General features: G+C 40.5%; 2 protein-coding genes and 1 long non-coding RNA gene across 12 annotated transcripts in view; all 3 read right to left on the reverse strand.

The window, feature by feature from the left end:
- Window positions 1–2,798, reverse strand: part of itgb4 (integrin, beta 4) — a 29,519-nt gene extending 26,721 nt beyond the window's left edge. The window contains exons 1-2 of one of the 7 annotated variants that reach the window (XM_069517577.1): window positions 2,659–2,675; window positions 390–430 (exon numbers count right to left, since the gene is read on the reverse strand). The gene's annotated coding sequence lies outside the window, so the exon portion shown is untranslated. Of the gene's footprint in view, window positions 1–389; window positions 745–2,529 lie in introns of those variants that run through there. The other 6 variants (XM_020083456.2, XM_020083455.2, XM_020083458.2 and 3 more) reach the window with 6 other exon arrangements.
- A 1,878-nt stretch (window positions 2,799–4,676) lies between these two features.
- On the reverse strand, window positions 4,677–21,090 carry sap30bp (SAP30 binding protein). Of its 4 annotated transcripts, none has more exons than XM_020083601.2 (11): window positions 20,929–21,090; window positions 20,212–20,321; window positions 18,083–18,127; window positions 14,614–14,653; window positions 9,554–9,642; window positions 7,536–7,627; window positions 7,231–7,343; window positions 7,084–7,142; window positions 6,200–6,250; window positions 6,021–6,111; window positions 4,677–5,459 (listed from the first exon to the last, which is right to left on the reverse strand). In XM_020083601.2, the coding sequence occupies exons 1-11, from the start codon at window positions 21,020–21,022 to the stop codon at window positions 5,278–5,280; spliced, it is 966 nt and encodes a 321-aa protein (XP_019939160.1). In that variant the 5' UTR covers window positions 21,023–21,090; the 3' UTR covers window positions 4,677–5,277. The 4 variants fall into 4 exon arrangements, with proteins under 4 accessions (XP_019939160.1, XP_019939161.1, XP_019939162.1 ...); XM_020083603.2 differs by lacking the exon at window positions 4,677–5,459 and adding an exon at window positions 5,466–5,617; XM_020083602.2 differs by lacking the exon at window positions 6,200–6,250.
- An 819-nt stretch (window positions 21,091–21,909) lies between these two features.
- LOC138405998 (uncharacterized) lies at window positions 21,910–22,958 on the reverse strand. The gene is made up of 2 exons (XR_011239673.1): window positions 22,640–22,958; window positions 21,910–22,378 (listed from the first exon to the last, which is right to left on the reverse strand). It is a non-coding gene; the product is annotated as an uncharacterized lncRNA (long non-coding RNA).
- Between the last annotated feature and the right edge of the window lie 779 nt (window positions 22,959–23,737).

Here is a 23,737-nt window from a genome sequence, read left to right on the forward strand (position 1 = left end):
TGGGGGTCTGCTGGATTAACACTGAGTATAAATCAGTAGATGACAGCAAACACTGGGAACTGACTGTTGCTGGAACTGATCCTCTTTTGTTCACCTGTGTTGCATTGCATTACAGGCAGAGCTTTGATGTGGGCAATCGTGCAGAAAAAAAAGATCTAAATAGAATAAACTAAATCCAAATCTTTTCTTGCATGCACATCTGAAATGTTAAGTTACATAACTCATATTCACTACTGCCCTTCACCTTGCTCAAAGGTTATATACGAACATTAACGAAGCAGAATAATTGGGTCAGTTTTGTAAAAGTCTTAAAAGAAAACGGTGAAGGTGAAAACAATGGAGCCCTTAGGAAATGTGTGACGGGAAAGAAGATTACTAATCAAACAAACCTCTCACTGCGCTCTCACCCAGGCCAAGTCCAAAAGTCCAACTGTAAATAAAGAAATAAAGAAACTGTGTTCTTCTGGCTTTGTATGGCACACAAAAAGTTTGGAAAAAGTTTGTATCCACCTGTGTTGAAAAAGTAAAGTCCCCGTGTCCAAGTTTAAAAAGGAAAGAAAGAGACAAAAATATTTCCAGTCCTTCTCTTGTCTATCTTTTGCTCCTTCCTGGTCAAAGTGATTTATTCAACCTTAAATTCTGCTGAGTGCAGTGCGTGTGTGAGTCTGTGAGTGTGTGCGCATGAGTTTTTAAGGAGAGCAATATGAATGACAGTGAGCCTCAGTGCGACTGAGTGAATGCAACTGTGTGTGTTGGGACTTGATCCCTCCTTTAGCTTCTGCGCACTCACACACACACACACACACACACACACAGACAGACACACACACACACACAGACAGACAGACAGACAGACAGACAGACACACACACACACACACACACACACAAACTTTCCCTTCCCTGTCCCAGGTGAGCAGCTGTGACTGAGAGGGTTAACTCCCTTCCTGTACCTCTATCCCTTCCCCACCCTGTTACAAGTCAAAAGCTCCACACCTCTGTGTGTCAAGGCCCCCTCCTTGCTGCATTCCACCCCAGGACGAGTTCACCTGTGTGGGCTTGAGGCTCGGGAGGCAGGCCCCTCCCTCCACAGCCTCCTCCCATGGTCTTGGGAGTGGCACATGGAGCAGAACACATGCCTGCAGGCTATGGGAAACGGCTTTGTGACTCCTGTGTTTACACAATCATGTGCTCATACTTAACGGGCACATTCTCTACTTGTCAAATATTTGATATGAACAATATGATTGCCATATATTTTTTGATAGAGGTAAAGCTACCTTCTTTACTCTGAACTAATATGGTAATCTGCATTCCTGAGCATGCCCCAGTGTCCCTGACACACAATCCTCATGCTCACCTTGTTTAATTGTGTTCCTTACAAAGCGCGAGTGGACTGGATTGTTGACCAGCCCACAGCTAAAGGTTTAAATATCCTCTCACCAGTTAGAGTGTGACAGGTCCCCCCCCCCCCAACCCTTACAAAGACACAGGTCATTTGTCATTGCCTTCCACAATAATGAACACTACTGAGGAATCAGATCCGTCACTGCCATCGTTAAGGTTTGATTTCGTTCAGGCAGCTCAAACTGTAAGGATTGAGACTGTGGTCAAGGAAAAAAAGAAATACCGACTGTATATAGAAGACGGGATATGATGGTCGAGGTTACTCAGTTTGTTTACACATTGTACCTTTGGTGACATTTGAATAAAATGATGGTTCAAGTCTTCTGATCACTTAACAGCTTACTATTACTTAAATATATTTGCAATATATCTCCACATTCCTTGCTCAGTATTCATCATGCCAGAACTTTAAACTAGTTAGGTCTGGGTCATGACTCGGACAAATTCTATTTTGTGTAAGATCGTACTTTGTGCAACCTTTCAGGAGAACAATAATTTTGGAGAAGTAGTAGGAGTACCAGATAAGACCAGTGCCAGCTTTTACAGTGATTTCTCTGGAGAGGCTTTTTCTCCTGGCTCCGTCAGACCACACATCAGGTGTTAAAGGTCGTTCTAAATCCCTGTGACTGCACCTTATTACACCCCGACACATGGACTCCTCCTGTACTTGTGACTCACTTCATCTAAGACTCAAAGGGTTGATTCAGAAGAAAGAACAGACATTTTTCTACACTGTACGTGCCACATTGGGCAATGAGGAGAACACACACAGTCACAGGCAACTTCTCTCCAGGGGAATAAAACTAAGTACATCAGAAACAATCAATCTAGAATATCCTGTGATCCTGTGGTGGGATGCAACAAAGTACATCTACTTCCTTACTGTACTTAAGTTATCAAGTCGAAAAATGTATGTTGCGCTTATTTGCAAAAAAAAATTCCGATTGATTTGTACATTTACTCAAGTAAAATGTTACTAGTACTTCTTTTTCCAATACTGCTATGATGAAAGACATACAGTGTAGTGCAGGGGGATCCTACATACCAACACAATAGGGTTCATTGAAATACACTTGCTACAGTGACATTTAAACTATCTACACAACTTATTATCTGTACTCACTCAGGAGGAACTTTATCTCATGAGGCAGCTGTAATTACTTCATTCACCACCAAACACATGCAGGAGCAGCTGTCAGCTCGATGTCCTGAGCAAACATGGAACATCAGACTGAAAGAGGTTTTTTCTTACTGAGAACAGGACGGTGACCTGGACTCATCGGCAGCACAGACGACAGACAGAGCAGCTCTCACTCCTCTGGACTGGAGAGAATGTGTCTGCTCTCAGCTCCAGTCTGACTGTGTCCAACTCCTCTCCTATTTACATGACAAAAACACTGTGCTTTTTGGATCACTGGCTTCATTCACTGCTTATAATGGCATCGCTGTAGCTCTCTCTCTCTCTCTCTCTCTTTCTACTCCTCGCCAGTATATGTGCAGCAGTGAGTGTGGACCCACACAACGTTTCATTGAGAGCACTCACACATGACTTAGTCCTGTATGTCAACACGATACTAACACAGTTAACGTGTTGATTTAATTAGAAATATGTTAATAATAGTTGCAAATTTGTTTTATTTGTGTATTTATTACCTTTACTACTTTAATAAAGTACAACTGCAACATCTTGAAGTGATACTCCACTTAGATTAATTAATTAACTAATGTGTCACTTATCAAATCAATTGAACTGTAATTAATACTCACATGTGTTACTAGTCACATCAAATAAATCTTCCAAAAATACTCACATGTTTTACTAATCACATCAATTTTAATAACAATTGTTTTATGAAGGTTAAGGTTGATGTTCAGATTATTGGTGTTGGACAGTTTCTCGACGTTTTGACGGATTTCCCTCAGAATAATTTATGGATCTTGATGAAAAGAATCTTGTATATTTAGAGGACTGATTACCATGAGTGCCTGAGTCGGGCCTTGCTGGAGGTATCCAGCGAATTCAGGGAGCCTAACACTCGTCTAAACACTGTGGCTCATGTAGTCATCTCTATCTTCAGTCACTCAAGCTGCAAGAGCGATTCTTTTTTTCTGCAACGTGTGGAACCGAGTATAACCACCCCCGTCCCTGAGGAGCAACATGTCAGACAGGAAGGAACTGTGCCTTAACTCAATTCCAGGCTCTGCCGTAACATGCAGCGCAACAAAAAGAAAACGGACACGCGTTCATCGAATGTACCAAAAATGCATGACTGTAGTGGCTTGTTTCCAAATGTGGGTACAATTCAACTGAATGACTCAGGTTTCAACCTCAGTCTGTACTGTAGCGTCAGTGACTGTGCAGGAGTCAGCTTCACACCCAGGTGACACACCTTTATCATCCTCTGAATGAAGACAGGGTTTTAATCAGACCTACTGTTTGAAGCTACATTTTCTTCAGTCAGGTATTCAAGTCTTACAGATGATGACATGGTGACTGATTCTACGAGATATTTGCAAAAAAAAAATGCTCCTACAGAAGCTCCACCCCCCACATTCGTGCCTAGGCATTGCCAAGGTGCACCACTGATCTTAACAAGTTGGAATTAGAGTGTTTGTCTCCTTATCTTCTTTGGGTTACTTGTAGTCGCTCATGCTTCGCTGCTTGGTTTTTGGAGTGCAACTGTGAAAATGACTGTGGGAGTAACATCCTGTGAGATTGCAGTGTTGGCTAACAGTAGTTGTTACGTACTACAACAGTAGTGGCAGTTATCTAAGGCCACTGCAAGTTGTGTTTTCATCCCTCAACAGTAGAGACATTTTATTCAAAATTGCTTGAAGAAAGAGGATAAGTATAGTTACCATATGCTGTTTAGGATCATTTAAATTCATGATTCAAAGATCTTGAATTACTTTCATAATTGGCTGAAACATTGTTGTGTTAAAGTCATCCAGCTAAACCAGATTTTGAAAGTGTATTGAGTGGAAATCTTTAATTGCAGGCGATTGTGCAACTTTCATGACATTGAAATCACTGGGAATTCAGGATAAGGTTAAGACAAACAGAGAGCATTTAGATAACAGAGTTCATCTTTGCATATTTTCAGTGTTTAGTTAAAAGACTGCGCCCAGCGTTACTATGCTGCAGTGTGAAAGGTTCTGAAGAATGATCTGCAGCTTGTAACAGTAAACAAGAGGGAAGGTCAATTTTAATAGATAACCCCCCCGACCTGTATCTGATCCAATAAAAAATAAGAATAAAATAAGACAATATGAAAAGGCAACATCTGATCCATTTATTCACCTTATCATCAACACATATGTACAAGGGTAAAAAATCTTACAGAGCCAAAATATGCTGATGATGAAAAACAAAAAACGATGCACATGTTGAGCTAACTGCTGAAGGTGGCATTAAAATACTGCACCAGAATCATGGATATAAAAATAAAAAAACAGTTCAGATATTTCTAACTCGTCTGTTTGGAACCCTTTTTCGTCACCGTCACATTCAGACAAACAACTGTTGCCGACAAATCAAAAAAAGAACCACACATGTTTCACCAGCATTAGATCTGCCTGCATCACTTTCTTATATTCAGTGGGTCTTTGAGTTTTCTCACCAAACGGTGAATTTGGCTGTATGATACAATAGTGCAGATAAATTCCCAGAGATAGAAGGCAGTTAAGTCTTTGTCCGTGTGTAGCAGAGGGTGTTTGTGGGTTTGTTCTAAAAAAAAAAAGCTATACTAAGTGTCCATCAGTCCGTTTGCCTTCGCTCTGCATCTTTTCCACATATATATATAATGAGCGAAGGATAACGTACATCTTCCAGCTTCAAGTCACTCATGCAGACAGACTGCCCACTCGTCGTTCACTGCTTTGCTTTCTTTAGGATGGTGCCCACGGCAGAGATGACGGTGGTTTTGGTGCCGCTAGCAGTGGTTGTCACGGAGACGACGGCAGGCAGGGTCGCGGTGGTGGTGCTGATGAGGGTGGGCTGGGCCAGGGTCACAGGGATCGCAGAGTCCCACTTGCTTTTTCTCTTCTGGGCGTCTGTTGATGAGAGGAGACTCGGTGAAAGAGAGATCAGCAGGAAAGGCCTCCTGGCTTTACTTGAGTGGCACTGTGGAGTTTTTTGACAACTAGTCGGGATGTTTTTAGGTTTGTCTTGTCTACACATGCATGCAATTGATGTGGGAGATTCCACTGATCTACAGGTGGTACCAAGAAGCAATGTGCCAAAAGAAAGGGAAGAGGAATCCTGTTAGCGAGTGGACATGCCTATAAACAATACTAGACTTGATATACTTTAAAAAATAAACTCAGCAAACAATTTATAGATTCAACACGATCATTGGAGCTCAAGTCGAGTAATAACGTAACTAGAGCAAGACCAATAAGGGTTTTTGGGGGCTTGTGTAAAATCTAAACATAAATACATATATTATCAAAATTAATAATTCATGAATATTTTATTGTTATACAGAAAGATTTGAAACCAACTATGCCAAGGGGTTAGACAGCCGACACTGAGGGGCTAATCTAAACATGTATAAACTGACATGTACAGTATAATGATGACGTCTGACAGGTGCTGCAGTGGTGCATGTTTACCTGTGGCTGTGGAGGTGGTGGTGTTGCTGGTGGTGGACGCCGCCGTGCTGGAGGGGTTGGTGCCCTTTTTAGTCCCCGTGACAAACTCAATCTATCAAACACACAGAACATTAGACACTTACTGTATATACACAAATCACCTCCTGCTGCTCTTTGATGTGTCACAGTTTTTAACCTACAACTGCGACAGAATGCTGAGGAGCTCCACCGAAAGGGCACGTCGGCAGAATCTGACAAGTGAGTGGAAGAAAATAACTGTCAGGTTTCATTCTCACATCTTACTAAATTACTGTAGCGTGCATACCACTGACTGCATTTCACAGTGGAGAATCAGAGAACAGCTCCTGTTGGGTACATGTTCTTTCAAGTCCGCTTTCTTTCTACGGCTGCTGCAACAATGCTGCTCATGACTGTTTGTGCAAGTTTTTAAAGCAGACACCTATCAGCTCCCAGCCCCAGAACTCACATGATATTTACCTTGGATTGACTATTTCAAATCTGAACAGTTTTTTCCCCGTGGCAGTGGGGCTCACAAACAAGCCCCCTGCATCACACTGACTCTGCACCGCACTGACTCTACCCCACCACACCCCACCACCTGCACATAATTTATAATTTATTACTACTCTGTTACTGCATATATGTATATACTTTACTTTATTTTATTTTATTTTATTCTATTTTATTTTATACAATTTCTTATATATTGTTGTTTTTCTACATTGTTGTTTTATGTACATAAGTAGTGCACCAATTACACCAAGGCAATTTCCTGTATGTGCAAACATACCTGGCAAATAAAAGAATTCTGATTCTGATTCTGAAATGGAAAATAGCAAAAGCAGAGAGCTTTCAACGAAAGATTCAACACGAAGGGGCATGGCTGAGCTGTAAACCTTCACTGGGCTCGCCCTGCTGACACATAGAGCAGAGCTTGGCAGCATTGATTCCTGCGTGTTTCTGATGAAGTACGCAAAGCACAAAATAAGCGCAGCTGGTGGAGACTTGCCCCCCTGATGCAGGAAAAAAGACAAGCGTCAGCAGACTTCGTTGCTCGTCTCACCTTGGTCCGCTCCTTCTTGGCTTTCTCCAGTTTGTCCATCTCCACTTTCTGGGCTTTAGCTGAAAGGAAAAAAAAAAGGCTTGTGTGTGTATGGGTGTAAAGCTGGGATCAGAGACAACTGTGTGGACTAATGTAACACTGTTTTACCTAGACCTTCGTAATAAGAGTCTTCTGACCAGCCATGTGGATCGAACATATCTTTAGGGTAGTTGGTTCCCAGTTCATCTATGCTGCAGAACTGAATGAGCTTCTCGTAAATACTGAAAACAGATAAGAAGAGAATAAAACCTGATAAGACACTTGAAAACACTTGTTGCTTATTTTCGTTTGCGGGTAGAGAAAATGAATATGCTTGTTTAAGCACATCTGGTATCATGTGTAAATAGCGCTCAGTGTGTTTGTGTGTGTGAGAGTTTGTTGGCTTGGGTGTGACCTGAGACTGAGAAGCATACCTTGGGTTTCTGAATTCTTTCTTTTTCTGGATGTGGCTGTTTGTGTCAAAATCTCCATGGAGCTTCCTCTCGTACAGCTTGTGGATCTTCTCCTGTTTCGACACATAACATATCGATGGAGGCCATGAACCGTCAGCAGGTCAAACATCAGCGTGGGAAGACCAACACCTCCGCAATGACTCAGCTTCCTCCACATTTGGCAGGACATGCCGTCAGTGCCATAACATAAACAAAACCTATACACACACTGTATATGATCGGTGAGACTTGAGTGTGAAAAGGACCATTGCACAAAAGGTTTGTGGAAACATTTAACAACCAGGTTCAATGAGGCCACAGGGAGTTTGCAGATGTAACCATGGTAGTGATAAATGAGGCCTGGATGAAGATAGGGGAAGGAAACGCTGCTCTCAAAAGGACAGCGAGTGAGTGGGCGTGTTAATGACGTGTCTAACACAAGGCAGACGCAAAAAAACAACCAATGTCTCTGGATGAAAAAGTGGCGTAGAGGACACAGACAAGGGTTTTTGGTGATAAAAGCTGACGCCAGTGTCGATGTAAACAAAAACATGCGACCCCTGCAGTGGAATTTAATGTCTGTGTTGTTGTGAACTCATCTGAGCGAAGAATCTCCTGCTACGTTGTTCATATGTGAAAGGCAAACTCTAGAGAAACTCCAGACCCAATCATGCTGACTTTTTTTTTTTACGCTTAATGCACATCTTTCTGCTTGGTTTAATCTGTAAAAGATTGCATTGTGGACATAAAAGGCAACACTGATATGCCTTCTGAAAGGCTCCTACCTACAGATTAAATAGATTTATAGGTTGGGCTCTAATAAAAATCCTGTTTTCTTGAAGTCCTTGTTCTCGTTCTCAAATGCAGTTGAAGGAATAGTCTAGGGGCATATTCTAATCCTGAGGCTATGGCTTCTGATTGCAAAAGCTACTCGTTCACAAAAATGCAGTGAAACAATAAAATTTTTTGTCAAATTGCCTCCTAAGCGCACACATGCTCCTGCCCATACATCACCCAAGGGCAGGGATATCCAGGCAGTTCTGGTGAGGTGAATCATTAGTTGATCAACTTAAAGGTGGGGTAGGTGGAGGCGGTAGGGGTGTGAGCCCAGAAGGGAAACTGCTGAGCTATTCACTTAGTCAGCTGTGTGCCCCGACCTGCCTCAGCTCCTCTCAGAACAAACATGGTTGCAGTAAACCGCACCAAATGAACAGCAACAGGGCAGAGGGAAGGAGAGAGAGAGAGAGAGAGAGAGAGAGAGATGCTTGTGAAAGTAAACTGAGAGAAGATGACACTGTGTGCTGTTTTAATTACAGGGGCGAGTCTGAGGATTTACGCCGCCACTGGAATGTATTTTTGAAGCCCAGAGGGAACAAGTGAAACTTCTTCAATAATCACTCGGCGTGGCGGAACAGGTTATTTTGACTGCACTGCCACCATGTTAACTCGTCTTTGAGTGAGGCCTGAAACTCGCATTTTTAACTTTTGACCTTGAACCCGAAGCTCTCGAACGTTGTGTGTGTGCCAAAAGGGGCTGGTTCTGACTGTACGTCTGCTTATGAAACCTATATGCTCCTTTAGGGAGACAAGGACAAGTCTTTATCTTCTGGTGGGATGAATTTACTTACTGGAAAGAGTTTATCCAAGTTTAAAACTAGTCAAAGATGTGCTGATTATTGTAATTACAAGCGCTGCTGACCCCGATGTCTTTGCGAATAGCATGGATATGCATTTTTAGAAACGTTAGTATGGACGGGGATTAAACCCGTTATGGGGACAGAAATCATTTTAGTTTGAAAATGTAGTAGTGTGCATGTAGCCTTGGACACAACCCAAGCTACGTCCGTCCACAAACCCTCCTCACTGCTCAGATTACCAGATGTAATTGTAGATACATCCCAACTGTATACACAATATGACAGCAGCAGTAGATGAGCACTGAGAGTAAAACTTTGAAGTCATTTGGTTGAATAATCACGTGACAATGGAGGATTGTCTACCTGGAGTTGGCTCGAGCAGCGTCCGGGGGGCTCAGGGGGGATCCTGATCTCATCTGGTGACATGTTCCTCACCTTCTCTGAGAAAAGAGCTGACAGGAAGACAAAAACATAAACATGAGTCCCCTTTGTATGATTCTTACTTCAGTCTGTACCTGTGTGTCTGTACCTGCAGACTAAGGTTTCAGTAAGAGGCCGCTGTTGTCAAAGACGGTGAAACAGGGTTTGGATTATCACATGACATATCAGAGGAAAGGTGGGATATGGGTATGCATTGGAGACAAGCTTGGTTAATTAAAGAAATGTTCCCTGTGTGTTAAGGAAACATTGTGGGTGAATTCCTGAGCACTCTGTTGTTCATCATGGCCCCTGAGTCTGTGTGCCGGTGGGTTTTATAGGGCAGAGTGGTATGAGGAGTGCATGTTTCGGGCAGGGCAGGGAGTGGCTGTTGTTGGGGCTTGTGAGGAGAAGGGAGGCTCCTCTCCCCCCCCTCCCTCCCTTCCGTGTTTTGCTCTCCTAGCTTGACTTGGCTCTCTGCTTTCCCTGACTTCAGGCCAGGAATTCTTCAGTGTCACTCTACATCCCAATCAGACAGATAGTCCTTAGAGTCATTCAGCGCTGTCAGTCATAAACACTGCAAGCTGTTTGCTGTATGCACGAATCAGGAGCTTGAGCCTGTCAACAGTCAGTGCAGATCGTCTACAAGTAAAAACTTGATTGGACTGGTGCACATTATGTTCTGTTGAACACTTCTTCTCTTAAAACATTAAAGAGGAAAATTCCACAGTAATATTCTTGGAAACTCTTTCAACCGTGTCGACTTCTTTCACTTGATGTTATGATGATTTTCACTATTCCTCAGAACGAATTTCAATAAACCCATAACTGAAGATGGGTATTAAACCTCGTTATGGCCTGACCAGTGCTGAGTTTTTATTTTATGAAAATTTTAAAAGTGTGCTCAAGCTCAACACTTAATGTACATTTTTACTTCAGGATTCTTCAAATGGTTTCAAAAGAGCAATGAAAAACTCAAACATTTTAACTGCACAATAATCTTAACATGAGCAACTACAAATGTTTTCAACCTTGATTTTCCAGAAAACACTTTAACATCATCTGATAGTAACAGATTCCTAAATTATTTACAGAAATGTAGATCTACATTTAAATATATTACATCTCAAAATCATCTTAATGTAAATATCATACATGTAATGGTTTCTAAACTCATTGCTTATATAGCTTTGAGGACCACATTTTTGCCATTACACAGTTCCACATCTATGCTGTGTCAACGTTTGCATTAAATGTCTGGTCAGATCTGTAATCTTGTTGATGTAATTTTTTGATCAGTCACTAGAAACTGCTTTCAGTTCAGTTTATTATTAAATGGAGGAAAAAACTTTGCAGAGAAGGAGAGGTTGTACGGCTTGTGGTTCATCTGCTCAGGCTAAACTATTTCCGTTGACATAAATGTCACTGATCCACAGTGAACTAACCCCCCGCATGTGGGACAGTGCCAGAGCTGAACTTTAAAGTGCGTGTGTGTGTGTGTGTGTGTGTGTGTGTGTGTGTGTGTGTGTGTGTGCGTGTCGACAGGATGCTGCTATATACTGACAAGCCCTTTGCAGCCTTTCCTCCCTTCAGTATGTTTGCTGTTGTATTTGACCTGCTGATCATGTGGGACCATAGAGGGACCACAGATTCACATGTGTAGATTCAGACTTGCCAGTCTGATCTGTCTGGAAAGTCAGAGGAGCAGCACCTCCACTCAGTGGTGCCCCCTAGCTGATAAAGTTATGATTTACCCCCTCACTGGGCAACGGAGACGCAAGACATAACAGAAATATAGATTTTTTGAGGCAAATGCTGATATATGGGCCACTATTTATATCAAAATAAACATCTGATACTGAAGGTGTCGTTATCAAACCCTTATGACAAATAAATGTAATTGACGTTTTATATTTTACTGTTTGTTAACCATACATTTTATTATGAATAACTATATTTAAGGGGAAAACACAAATACAACCAAAGACATAGAACAATTAAGAAAATAAACCATTTTCTGTGTAATATATTAACATAAATGTGCATCTTTTTTCCATTGTTTATTCTGTAAAATAAAAGCTTTCATATCACCACATATCTGCAAACATAAATGCCCAGACTGATGTCTTTGAAAAGCTTTTTTTGAATTGGCCAACGGATAAATCGATCGAACACATATGTTAAGGTAGTTATGTATCCTGGCTCGTACCATTTCTTAACAGAAAAAACGTAAGCAGCTCTATAATTACATGAACAACAAATGGTCATGTAACTAATTGTACGGTTCACAGGAAATATTGTAGAGGCGGCAACAATCAAAAATCCTGACAAGACAAGTCTGATGAGTCACATGCATTCGGTGGTAGCTGGGTATTTCAGTTAACTCTCACATGGGTGCACACAAACACGGTTTAGGATTGTGGAAGCCTACTAATCTGCCCCACACAACAGGAGGATTACTTGATATGTTTGTGGCCTTGTTGGAGAAACTCTAATTTAAACTCCAAAACAAAGTCTGTAGCCTCCACAGTGACACTGAATACATCACTGTATGTGTAATAAATATCCCTGTTTGTCATCCAGCTTGATGTGCAAGGAATATTCTCATATACTACCAGCACGGTTGGGGGGAACATGGGAAAAACAGACAGAGAAAAGATTATATTCGGCATCAAAATTACCATCTGACTTCCTGAAAAACAGACAGAAAGCCACAATCTGTGCCCTGGGGATCTTTCTGGACAGACAGTCCGTCCCTTCAGTAAACGGACAAAGAGGGGTCTTCAGCCCACTGACAGGAGGCCTTTTGCCAGACGCACTGTGACATTTACTGACAGACAACACAGAGGAGACAAGCTCCGCTGCAGGAATGTCAAGTGTCCCCGAGTATGAGTCACACTCTGCTACTGTAGTGCACTTGTGGTGATGGTGAGCGGGAGCTAATCTGTGGACATGATCCGTCAAGCTCTCTTACTGATAAAGTAAATATGATGAATTCATTTTTCTATGCAAAATACATCTCTAAGGAATTAAACCCTAACCCTCAAACGTGCCCTATCTAACAATGTGATAGAAACATCCTGGAACCCCCTCGGGATCTGGATCCACAACAAAATGGAATGGGTTCCTTTCTAACCTATACCACGTTCTTCCACCAAGTTTCATGGTAATCTGTCCAATAGTCTGTGCATAATCTTGCTTACAAAGAAACGGGTGAAAACATAACCTCTGTGGTGGAGGTAATGAGGATGAGTGCTGTGGTGTATAATCAGCATACAGCTACAGGCCCAAATAAACAAACAACAGACAGCGTGAAAATTTTACTTTCCAACGCCACTCCCTGGATCAGTCATTTCCTGTATGATCTGATGCTCACACACCAGCACAGGTCAGTCATTACTCATTAACCACTGAGGTTCATAACCCACCTGTCAGTCTACTGGTGGCCAGAGGTTTGTATAAGTCACCTGGGGCCAGTTAGTGATTCACACAGTCACTGCACCAACACCCAGCCGACACAACGATGAGTCAAAGCCTGACTCTTATATTCTATCCAACTATAAATGTGTTTTATTATACGTGAATATGTTTTATCATTGTCAAAAAAGATCCTTTACTCTGTGACCACCCCGTCTTTAACACAGCCTCAAGCCCATTGTTTGCCAGTAAGGGTGGGTCAAAAAGATACGGTTTATGTTTATCACAGATCCATTTTAAGAAAAGCTTTGTTCAAAACAGCCAAGTGCTGCAGTTTTTTTTGAAAATCTTACTAAAACAAAGGTCATTAGTGCATTTACTGAGGACTATTTCCATCTGAGGATTAGAACAGTTTTTTTAAACAGGGTCGATTAAGTTGAAATCAAAGAGTTTTTCAGACACAATATGCAATTATCCCATTATCATAGTGGACAAATCACTTCTTAAAACCAATTTTTATAGCCTTGCTTTCATGTGATGTTGTGTTTTTACTGTGTTTTCATTTCACCTTATATTTTACTTGTCATATTACTGCTTGTATGGGTTCAAGTTTTCACGGGACAAAGCTCTATTATTACTCATTTAATTCAAACACTACCTTGTTTCCGACCACCTAATCGTGGTTGTCCGGCCTCCTTGTCACATCCCGCTGATTATTACTCTCGTATTTACTTTTCTTGCTTTGTTGTCAAGGCACATTGTAAACTCTGTTTTTAAAAAGTGCTCTATAAATGAAGTTTATTATTATTAAATATGTGAGTATCATGGAAACCTAAATTATTTTTGTATTTTCACACATTTATCGGTGTATATAACATAAATATACATACATATATAACAATAATTAAAACAGATACAACTACTTGGATGAACAAAACATAATATTATTTGAAATATTTGTTGATGCCTTTTTTCCCTGCAGGTACCATAGCAGTTTACTTTCCAAAGCCACTCCCTTGATCAGTCATTTCCTGTATGATCTGATGCTGACACACACACACACACACACACACACACACACACACACACACACACACACACACACACACACACACACACACACACACACACACACACACACACACACACACACACACACACACATCAGCACAGGTCAGTCATTACTCATTAACCACTGAGGTTCATAACCCACCTGTCAGTCTACTGGTGGCCAGAGGTTTGTATAAGTCACCTGGGGCCAGTTAGAAACAGCTTTGTGGACTATGCAGTTTATATGGAATTAACTCAAAGAAAGTGCAGTACTCATGTTCATTTTGATAAATGACCATGTCGGCCAGGGTTATAATGGTTATTGGACACAGACACGGTGAAGGGAATATAAACCTAGATGCAAAAATGATTCTCGTTTAAATGAACAATGAATTGTGTGGATATATAAGTGCCAACTTCATCCTTTAAAAGTTGATTAGTGTGTGTGTGTGTGTGTGTGTGTGTGTGTGTGTGTGTGTGTGTGTGTGTGTGTGTGTGTGTGTGTGTGTGTGTGTGTGTGTGCGTGCGTGTGAACTCACCAACAAGCTCATTGGGGTCCTTTCTTTCTGCCTCTGAGATCTATATAAAAAACAGAAGAGGGAGGAGGGAGACAGAGAGATACACATGATATTTAAGTCTAGAGAGGAGAATCAAACCGTGAACCTCAGTGGAGGGAAACATGAACAGCACCAGTGGTAGATTGTTTTGAACAATGTTCTCAGCTTGGGCAGTGTTTGTTATTTACAAGTAGGTTGATGAGGTGAATTGCTCTAACAGCCAAAGCCAGTTCTGGTGAAACTGTGGAGCTGGAAAAAGGAAGTTAATTCCATTAGTAGCAGAAACCCACAAATCACAGATGTGAATGGGACAGAGCGCGCACACAGAACAGAGGCTGACAGGAGAATAGATTCTAAGAAGCAAAGAAACCAGAACAGTAAATCCAGGCAGTTACCAGTGAAGGCCCTGACCCAGCAGGAGGAGGAGTCATGTACAACCTCTAAAAAATGCCGCCTGTTGTGCCAGCACTGTGGGCATAACACAGGTTCAGCACACACGAACAGTGCCCTTATTCACAGGGACCACGTTGTCACCTAGCAACAGCACAGGCACATTAAAGAATTGTCCTACAATCGCAAGGAGGGGGGGGGCGGAGGACAGAATGGCATGGATGCATTGCAGAAGCTGCTGGCAAAAATCCAGGACAAAAAAAGTCACCTGCTGTTTGAGACGGAGCCATGAGACCTCAATCGTTTCACTGATCCTAATTCTGACGTTTCTTTCCCGTTTGGCCCCATCACAGAAAAGTCAGGGGTCACAAAAAAACTGCAGCACTGATGAAATGTCTTCGAGGCCGGTAAATTTAGCTGCTAAGATCAAAGTCCAAACTGCTTTTAGCAAAACCCAACAAAATTAACAAAAAGAATGCAGTCAAGATAACTGAAGAAAACTGGTGTTAAAGGCAGGATGGGTTGTTTCTGAAACATTCGTATCTTTTATTTGATATTCTGTCTGTCTCTAACTGACCTGCCCGATTGTGGCACATGAACATCTTGAGACGAAGAGATATACTCTGCCGAAGTAGAGACGATAGCCAGAAGCTAGTGAGTCACGGAAAGGTCAGGTTAGTGGTTGTCAGCCCGTGAATATTCATTGTTTTTTTGGGGAGTGTAGCTATGACGAGAGGGCTGATGGGAGGGGGTGGGATGTATTGGTTGGGGTTTTTTTTTTAGGTGTGGCCTGCTCTTGCTAGTTTTTACAGGATTAACAAACCAAGCTTTAAAAGCGCCAGTGTTAGGCTAAAATAGTTTCCCTGTGAACTGCTGATTTTCTCCTGAATGAATATTTGGGATAATAAAACTTGAGTGACAGTGTATCACCAATACCAAGCTTTTAGTCACAAATAGACAAACATTGTATATATATGGATCTGATTCCACAGTATGACAATAACTAACACTTCTAATCCAATTGTAGGTTCTGCATATGCACGTCATCCATCTGTCTTGTGTAACAGAGCCACATAGACTGCAAACCAGTTTAACCAAGCAGCTACCAAACTATACTATACTGTTGTACTGGACTGCATAGATTATTGTTTGGCTACATAGTAAAAACACCACCTTTGCTTAACACTTAGTTACTAATGAAGTATTGGGACAAATGTACACATCAGGTTCAGTGAACGAGTAAACAGGAGTTATATCAGGAGTTGTACAATAGTTGGCTATGATTGAAGCTATCTAAAAATCTGAATAAAATAAAAGGTGGTTTGAAAGAGTAGGTGGGTGTCTCAGGAAAAATGCTCTCCAGTTGTATTATGTGGTATTTTTTGTTCTTTGCTCTATTACATACATTACATATCATTTAGCTGACGCTTTTATCCAAAGCGACTTACAATACGTGCCTTCAACCATGTTTCTCACTGTTCTGCAACCTAAGACATTACCATAGCTGTAAGTAGTTCCTCCCTCATAGGACACTGCTGGTCTGAACTACTGTGGTAGGTAGTGGCACTTGATACAAAATCAAGAGTACCAAAGCAATGTCATCATCACTTCAACCAACCATAAATGTGAAATATCAACTATTGGACCAATCCATAGTGAATATTTGCTACTGAACGTGTAAATTTTGGTTCAAAGCGGTGGACAGACCGACTCACAGAGCAGCCGACCAACACACACCATCAAACCAAAAGACTTCATAATTATTTCATTGCTCTGGTTAAATAAGGAACAAGTATTGTGACTGTGACCTTCTTATATACAGTGAGGAAGAACTGTATCAAAACTAAAGCTATATGTCATCCAATATAAGTATTTTTACACCTAAATCATTTCTAAAGATGATGTTATCAAACCCTCATGACGAAGAAAAATATTTTAGTTTAACCATAAACTTGACAAATCATAATTTCTGCATTGTTCATTCTGTCAAATAAAGGTTTTGCATAAAATACTCTGACGGCCTGTACAGGATGTAACCTGCTTCTCGCCCCAAAGTCAGCCGGGATTCACTCCAGCTCCCCCACAACCCTAAAAGGTTAGGCAGTACAGATAGATAATGGAAGGCTGGGAACGTTTTCATGCCAACAGGCTGAGCATACCAGAAAACGTAAGTGCTGATTCAGATATATCTGTGAAAGGTAGGTGCCCTTCATAGTCAATACAGTCACAGATAACTGTAATGAATAATAAAGATAATGAAAAGTGAAAAGACAAAGACAGATAAGACTTAATGTCAACACAGAAGACATGCTGTGTGACTGACACGTGTCAGTGCAGAAAAAAGGCCTGAAAAAAAGACATTACAAATACCTTAAAGATTTATGTTTACTAAGAACTTGCTGGGAATAGTGTTTTTTCAACTTGGGAATGATGCAGGGAAATGCAGTGTTGTGAAATCTCACATCTGACGCACAAGGTTACAATTACCAAATCAGCAGATCCTTATATTGTCGGAACTGTAATGTCCGCGTCATTAACCGTACAGAACGGAAGAAAACTCTCCCAGAAAGTGAGTTTATCAGATTAAGATCAATCAAAGACCAGCTGTAAAACAAAGCCGCAGACAGAGCAGGCGTTCTCTAACTTGTATTTGTTTCTGCTTGTTCGTTTTGTGACTCACTCTCGCCACACCCACCCACCCACCCACACACACACCCACACACACGGTGGGGTTAGTAAGGTGCAACCGTGCAGGTCCAAGCAGTGTGCTCTGACAAACAACACTGTTGGTCCAGCTCTTCACTTCAGAAGAGCTTTAAGGCACATGAAGATTTCACTGACCTGGTCTCATCTACATGAATCTTCATTTGTTATTCAAACAGGCATTCATGACACCGCAGCACCATCTAGTGAACATGCGTCTTCACTGCATGTTGTGAAAGATTTAACAGTGCCGGCCAGCCGCTAGCTTGGTTAGTTACAAAACAAATAGGAAATCAATGAGACTTGATCCATTTCCAAATCCAATCCATCCCACGTCACCAGGTGGGTGTTTAAATACCTCCACATCATCTGGGTCCCTTCCCTCGTCAGATTCTTCCATTTCCTATAAAAACAAAAATGCACAGGGTTAAGACTGAGAGGACCAAGAGGACAGAGGACCAGGAGGAAGGCACCAAGCAGCAGCACAAAGCAGATGACAAGCAGCACACAACAATGGACTGCCAGAGAGTTCAGCAACTCTGTTTACACACTGCTCTCTTTGTTCATCATGATAAAAATCAGAGGACGACAAATGTGGATATTTGGAGGTAAATTAATAAGTAATTAGGGAGTAAATCATACCAGCCAATAAATAATTTTAAAAGTTGGGAATAATTCTTAAGATGTTGTTATCCAACCTTTATTGCAAAGAAATGTGAGTATAACATGGTAATTTCAATAATAAAAAAACAACAAATACAAATATATAGAACTTCAATTAAGAAAACACTTTTTATGTTACGAGGAAAACAGTCTGTAAAACCTTCTTAACGTCTGTGAAAGGCTTACATCAGAAGATTTTATCTGCTAACCAATAAATCATTCAGGCTCTAAAATTATGTACCGTCTCTTCTGTGACCAGAAAAAGAAAACGTCACTGTAACATACACCAATAAAACAGAAATGTAACTTCCTAGGTGAAATGTATTCTGCTTATTTTCTGTTGGCACTGTGTCAAACATATATTGATGGAACTCTTATTATAATATCTGAGGCTACAGGCTAATGCTGCATCTGTATATAGACAAGATGGACCACTGTAATGTGTCATTCATATACTGTAGTTGTTTCTTTTTCTGGACACGTTATAAACTGCATATATTGTATTTGTATAATACTTACACATAGAAACATTTAACAGAATTAAAGAAGCATTATAGTCAATTAAATTGAGAATGATACTAAGTCCCAATGCTGTGTAAAGAGTTTTGGTGGTTCACTGACACCCACACACACACACACACCCTGTTTGAGACGCTGCGACAAAGAACCTTTAATATCTGCTGTGGTGTCACTTCATTGTCGGGCTAAACATTTAAGAACTATGATAAAATGATCTTCATGTTAAATGAAGCTCTTAAGTCTCTGCATCTAAAGCACCAACCAAGACACATTTTATAATGGTGATGACGTGTAATGAGTCAAACGGTAAGGGCAGTGTGATGTGACCAAAACGTCCCAACGTAGCTATACATGTGATACCGGCACATTTTCTGTAAATTCAATGAATAAATCATTCATAAACCAATCAGCAGAGACTCAAGAAAAGTATGTTTCTCCACCGTGTAAATTGGAAGTGTATTTGAATAGCAGCCGTTACCTCCTTTCATCTTTGTGACTCTCTGGAATGTGATGTACAACAGGCAACACCTAAGTCTGACATTTGTTTTGAGCACTCGACTGTGGCTCTTATCTGTATAATCCAGCTGTACTGTTTACAATGCTTCTTGATAGTAAAAGAGTTTATTGGGCTGTGTCTGTAATCACTCAATAATCACTATATAGACCACTATATACACATAAGTATGTGCCTTTCAGATGTCCGTATATTGTGCAAGAGTATGTTTTGTCACACACTCCATGCATGCCTGTATTGTTGTTGTTGCATCTAACTCCTATCTAGATTCAAGACGGCAAATTACTATTATCACCTCATATTGCTTTGGTTTTTTTGAACAGCAGAGGCTTCATTCACAAGTGACAGATACATTTTAAATGATTTGATTAAATCAAAGAATAATAGATTAATAACTGTAATAATAAATCACAATATGATACAATTATTATTACCATTTTATCCAACAGATTATTATGACAAGAAAATCCCAACAGGTGAATTTTTAAAAGACTCTGCAACAGTAGAAATATATATTTCTTTAATTTAGTTAAATGTCAATGGAATAGAAGGAACTAGATGCCAGTCATCCTACATCTAAGCAAACATAAGTGATTTGGTTTTTTATGCAATTTAAAATTTGATGCAGCTACTACCCAATGCGATACCTATGAGTGCCCCCAGAGGACCGTAAGGATTCTGTGCATCATCAACATGTCAAAGTATCCCATTATATTTTCTGACACCTGACCAAGCTGATTGGTCAGTAATGATAAAAGTCAGAGAGGAGAATTCACAACTTAAATACTGACCGAGTTGCTCTCTCTGCTGTCTTCATCTCTAGACACCTTGTCTTCGATATCCTCAGTCCGGTTCAGATCATCATCACCGTAGCTGTACACCAGACCCACTCCACGCCCCTCTGGTGGTGGACAGGAAGAAACAATGAGGTGCAGGGACAGAACACAGAGAAAACACTGTAAGAGGAAAACAGCTGGCACTAAAATGAAAAGATGAGATCAAAGTCTTAAATCAGTAAACCACATGGAGCAATTATAAAGTAACAACCATATATAATGTATCGCAATATTTATTGATATCGACTGATATGAACATTTTTAGTTTGAGATTATTTTGGACCATGTAGTTTTGTCTGCAACAGTTTGAAGGGAAATGCTGGAAAAGAGGCTGCAACGAAAACAGACAGAGAAGTTCATCAGACACTAGTTCAACTGGAACACGACACCGTTACGTTTTACAGCCATTAGGGGCCAGCTAATATTACTGACGAGAGACTGAGGACAGACTGAGGACAAACTGAGGACAAACTGGCCTCTGATGAATTAACTCTATAAGACTGATCATTGAACTTATTCTAAAATCAAATACTAAATGGAAACTAGCGATGTTTTGCTAGCGGCTAGCTAGCGTGCTGCTAGCTAGCGTGAAGCTCCGGGGAGAGATTCATAAAACTCTGAGCAGCGTTTTCATAAACTATTCTTAAAATGTTTGAAACTATTAAAATGCACCTGTCTCTTCCGGTTCTGGGTCCGAGTCGGGCTCTGAGTCGTCTCCATAGTCCGCCAAAGAGGAGAGTAGAGCACTCTTTTTACCGCTGGCCATCGCTGTGGGAGTCGCATAAACGTCTGGTCGCGGAATAATAACGTCACGAGTTCGGACTGCGCAAGCGCAATGACGTCACCAGCGGCCGTTGGGTGTGTTTGTTCAGTGAGGTCAGCACACAGGGAGGGGCGGTGCGGTTTCACTCTGCATGTTGTTTTTATTTTATTTATTCAAGAATAAAACCATTAATAAAACTGGTTGTTTCCGTTTTCCATCTATGATTGTTTTCTATTGTTAGTTATTAAAGTCAGTGTACTTCATTAACCTTCTGTTTCTGTGTTCTGTATATAACTATGCCAGTTTAACATATGTGCTTCATGTTTGATCATGTTTATGTCATGGAATACTTGGAGCATGACATGTTAAGTTGGGGTTAGCAGTGGTGGGATGTAACAAAGTACATTTACTTAATTAATGTACTTTTAAGTACATAATATATGTTTTTGCACTTTACTCAAGAAGATGTACTTTAACCAGATGCATTGTAAAAATGTAGAGGAGTAGAAAGTAGACATATTTGTTAATATATGTGGTGGAGTAAAAGTGAAAATAAAATATTCACGAAGCAAGTACAGACTTTTATTCAAGTGGGAAAGTTAATGTGGCACTTTTACAATTTATTTGTAATGTTATTGAAGTAAAAAGTTTGAGTTCTTCCTCCACCACTGAAGGTTAGAATTGAATATATCATTCAAGTGCAGAAGTTTATGTTGATTAATGTTGAAAGTTCCATTACTTTATACTTTTATATTTAACTCCTGTTGAAAAATATAGATGCATTTTAAAAGGAACTGGTGAGTATTGTTGTAGAGCAAAATGTTTTTCTTATCATCACTTGGTTGTCAGTACTAACCTGACCACACAGACAAGTAACACAGTGCAAAATGTAAAGGCATAGCAAAATAGTTTTATTTAGTTTAAATTCATGTTGGGGAAATTGATATCTTACAAAATGTATGTGGGCAATATAACTTATAATGTGTAATTAAATAGCAGTGAAACATCCGATCAAGTTTCCATTATATGTCAAAAATAATCCACAGGTGGACAGTTAAATTCAAACAAATTCTCCATCTTGTCAACATTCATTTTACTGTAAAGGCTACAGTGAGACAGCTCCTCTCAAACGTCTAAATCACTCCATGCTTCTTTGACTTCCTCTTCCTTCGTTGGCCTCCTGCTGAGCCGCAGCAGCATCCGTACACCAGAGCGAAGACCACCAAAGACAGAGTTCCCAGCACAAACAATCCTATGACCACGACACCACCCAGCGCCCATGGCTCCTGATGCACCCGATGCAGGAACCACTCCACCCAGTCCTCTGGTAACTCTGTGGGGTTCTGCAGATCTGATGCACTGCACAAGGGGAAATAAAACCAGATAAAAGCTCAAATGGACGAAGAATCTCGATATGAAAGCCATCTGATAATGATGTGAAACAATACGTTGCCATTAATCATGCTTTAAAGAGTCTACAGAGCCACATAATCTACTGAAATACCTCTAAAGTCATAAAAACACTTTAAAAGCTCAAATGTTTTTCACCAGCATGCTCCATAGACAACTGCTGATATTGAAAACCATTGTCACTCAACACATTCCTGGTCAATAACTCACCTATGCACAGCCATGTCCAGCTAAATGATCCCCTCCTCACGGCTCAGTGACTCCTGACAGAGAGTGAGTATAGCGTGGTGTGAGAGAACACACAGTTTCAGCTGCTTTCCTGATCCACTCACAGCCCTGGAGGTATTTGAGTTCCGCACAAACATTACAGTTTGAAGTCAGTGTGCAAAGAGCAGTCCAGCATCAACGGTTCCCTTTTTGCTTTAAAGGCAACACAATGCTGTGTGAGGGCACAGCAAAGTACAAGCAACAGCTCCTGGTTAATGTTTATTCAAAATACTGGCCGCTGCTGGCAAAGGAGAAGTCTGATAATGAGGAAGGTGTGCAACAGTCTGATAAAGGTTCTCCTGTTTCTTTTTTATCAATACAATTCTGTCACATGAAGAAAACAAAGGAGAAATATATATAGAAATCATATAATATCATCAACAATCACAGGAATAGTGTGAATAAAATGATGCAGTGTTGAAGTGATGTAGATTCAATTATTAGAATAAAGTATTATACCATAGTAAATTCGCACTACAGTACTATGTTTACATTTGATCCTTGAAAAAACTTTATTTTAAAGAAATTGAGCATTTATTTCAAGTGCCTCATTATACAGATGTAACACTTCTATGTAACAATATAATAAGAATAGATAAGTATTTGTACATCAAATAACAAACAGCTTTCATTTCCATTAAGAAAATGTACAAAAAAATGTTTTATTTCACTGGACCAGCAGAGGGCGATCTTATTTTCTACACCAGCATGTTTCTTGTGAAAACATTGAAACTACCAAGGGAAATCCACATCCACTGTACATACACAGGTTTGAATGTCTGTATATTTTCCATGTTGTTTATCACATTCCTGCTGAATATCAGAAGGATGTCAAACCACTGAATTGATCACAACAGGGTCAGTGTGTCATCGAGCACATATCAGCTCTCCTACTGTATCTCTCATCCGTGAGGTTTTTGTTGGAAAGAGCTCACTCGCTGATTCATTGTCCTCGTCTTTGATGAGTCTTGATGAGTCGTCCCACTGTGTTGATCTACGTGGTACCAGTGACATGACTCTTCATGCCAGGACTGGGAATAT

The sequence above is a fragment of the Paralichthys olivaceus genome, chromosome 21 (assembly GCF_024713975.1).
Source record: "Paralichthys olivaceus isolate ysfri-2021 chromosome 21, ASM2471397v2, whole genome shotgun sequence".
Lineage (NCBI taxonomy): Eukaryota > Metazoa > Chordata > Actinopteri > Pleuronectiformes > Paralichthyidae > Paralichthys > Paralichthys olivaceus.